The 2,568-nt window shown below is 37.5% G+C and overlaps 1 protein-coding gene across 1 annotated transcript; it reads right to left on the reverse strand.

Moving 5' to 3' along the window:
* Nucleotides 1-263: 263 nt before the first annotated feature.
* Nucleotides 264-1,863, reverse strand: LOC121733743 (cuticle protein 64). The gene is made up of 3 exons (XM_042124093.1): nt 1,838-1,863; nt 1,188-1,275; nt 264-598 (listed from the first exon to the last, which is right to left on the reverse strand). The coding sequence occupies exons 1-3, from the start codon at nt 1,853-1,855 to the stop codon at nt 324-326; spliced, it is 381 nt and encodes a 126-aa protein (XP_041980027.1). The 5' UTR covers nt 1,856-1,863; the 3' UTR covers nt 264-323.
* Nucleotides 1,864-2,568: the final 705 nt, after the last annotated feature.

Consider the following 2,568-nt stretch of genomic DNA (forward strand, 5'->3'; position numbering starts at 1 on the left):
ACTTTCTATCCCGGAAAATGTACGGTTCCCGCGCGATAAAAAATTTTGGCACAACAGAGTTGCGTGTGTCATATATTTAGGCCCTGCTTCACCACTTCCTGATAAGTGACGAATTGGCTATCCACCACTTATCTTGACAGATAAAGTATGGAGAATCTGTCAAAAAAGTTGTGAATAGCCTATTCGCCACTTTATCAGGAAGTGGTAAAGTCTATATAATACGTGCTAATCAGAAATAACATTTAACAAAATAAAAGATATCATAAGGTTGTGAATGCTTTATTTTAGTGCATCAGCGTTTATAGGGGAAACTTCGTCTGAATTTACAGGAGGCCCTTGCCGTACAGCCCGTAGCCTCCAAGGCCGAGGCCCTTGCCGTACAGCCCGTAGCCTCCGAGGCCGAGGCCCTTACCGTAGAGGCCGCCCAGGCCGATGGGGACGGAGGACACGATGGGCACGGTCTTGAGGATGGGGGCGCTGATGATGGGGGCGACTGCTACGCTCTTCACGATGGGGATGGGGGCCGCCTTGTAGAGGTTAGCGGTGGAGATCGCGGGGCCATATAATATGGGGGCCTTGATGATCGGCGCTCCTAGACCTGGGGACAATTTTGATGGTAAAATATAATTCTATTCATAAAACAAATTCATGGTAGACTTCTAGCTTAGACTTGAATTACTTAGAAAATGTTGTTTTGGACTAGTGTTTGTTCAAAAATGGAAACTAGGATTTGAGTTGGCATTAAAATATTATATTATTGTCTAGATTCAGGTATCAGATATTTTTATTCTGAACGAGAAAAATTAGACATAAATGATTATTGATAGTACTGACTAAGAAGGTGATATTTCACTACTTTCAATAGTCTGTTTTAGCAGTCACATTTTCAGCTAACGTTACAACTAAGGTACTAAGTTAGTAGAAAGTTGTTAATCTATATATATATAAATGGATTTTCAATTGTGTTAGTAACGCTCAAACTCGAAAACGGCTGAACGGATTGGGCTAATTTTAGTCTTAAAATATTCGTAGAAGTCCAGGGAAGGTTTTAAAGTGACACGAAGTTCACTGGGACAGCTAGTAAGCAATACAAACGAATGGATTCTATTTTCTATTACACATTTCCACTAGCTCAGGAAGTATTACTTTTATTTGCTAGCCCATTAACGATGAAACAATATAATTACCGTATCCTAATCCATATCCTCCGTATCCGAGTCCGAGACCGGAAGGATCGGCCTGCACGGCGCAGGCTACAGCCAGGAGGCAAGCGAGCTGGAAGAGACGAGGCGGGAAACGTGAAACGAGGCACATCACTTCTTATTGATACACGAGATAATGATGATGATGATGATGATGTAGGAGATTTTAAGAAAACATCAAAGTAGATTAAGGTAAAAGCGACTAGGAATAGAATCAAGAATAGGATTTACCCTATTAGCACGTTAACATATGAACCATATTAACTTAATAAAAAATGATGATGAACCATGATGTTCATAATATCTAATAGTTCAAATATTTTAGTGGCTACTTATTGTGTTAAATTCTTATCAAGAAAATTCATTCTATTTCGTAAAGAAGAAGATAAATACACAATTATTTATAACAAAATTTAATTTAAAAATTTAAGTAGGTAATTGAATTTAATGATGATGAACAAAATATATTTTATAAACACACAATTGATAAAAATCAAATATAATGATTTTTGAAAACGGGAGAAATTGAAACACTCAAAAATGTTTATGAAAAAAAGTTGCTGAATGAAATTTCGACCGATGAAAGTTGCTGAATTTACGAAAAAAGTGGTTGAATGAAGAAACGCTATACTCACGGTGACGTAGGTGTTCATATTGATTGTTATTCAGACGAAGTGTGCTGAAACAATCGCCAACGGGGCTTATATACTGCAGCAACATCCTGCACGACCCGCAACCCGCCAGCAACCTCACTGAATTTACATAGAAAACCGTGCTAAGGGCGCCGCTGTAGTTTCTAATATCGCTCCTATTATGATTACAATATGATTTATTGTTCCTTGCGGTAGTTGTGAAGATTTAAATATTTCTGGGCGTGATCTTCTTCAATCTTCATCTGAATTCGTTAGTACGGAACATTAGGTAATGATGAAATTGAACAATAGTATTGAATCATACAGTAATTTCATTGTAAACAATAATATAGTAATTATTAGCAATAATTGCAAATTACCTAAAACTGGCAGGATCAACCTAATAATAATTATCTGGTAGCCATTCATCAAACTTAATTAATTGGCTGGATTTGACTTATAACCTGTTTATTAAACATACCCTACCTTCGAAATGACGTTGAATCATTTTGAAGATGATTTCCGTTGAAATCAGGCCCCCTAGTCAAAATGTTCAAGCTAGATGGCAAAATGTAAAGGCGCTTGCGATGCGATATGTCAAATCCCATACATTTTTGACATCTAACTTGGCTATCGAAACTGGCGAATGAATTTTGGCTAGGGGTTTGATCAGCTACGTTTTAAAAATATCCAAGTGCATATTACATACGGAATAGCATCTCTCAATCCATCGA

Source organism: Aricia agestis, chromosome 14 (assembly GCF_905147365.1).
Source record: "Aricia agestis chromosome 14, ilAriAges1.1, whole genome shotgun sequence".
In the NCBI taxonomy this organism is placed as follows: Eukaryota; Metazoa; Arthropoda; class Insecta; order Lepidoptera; family Lycaenidae; genus Aricia; species Aricia agestis.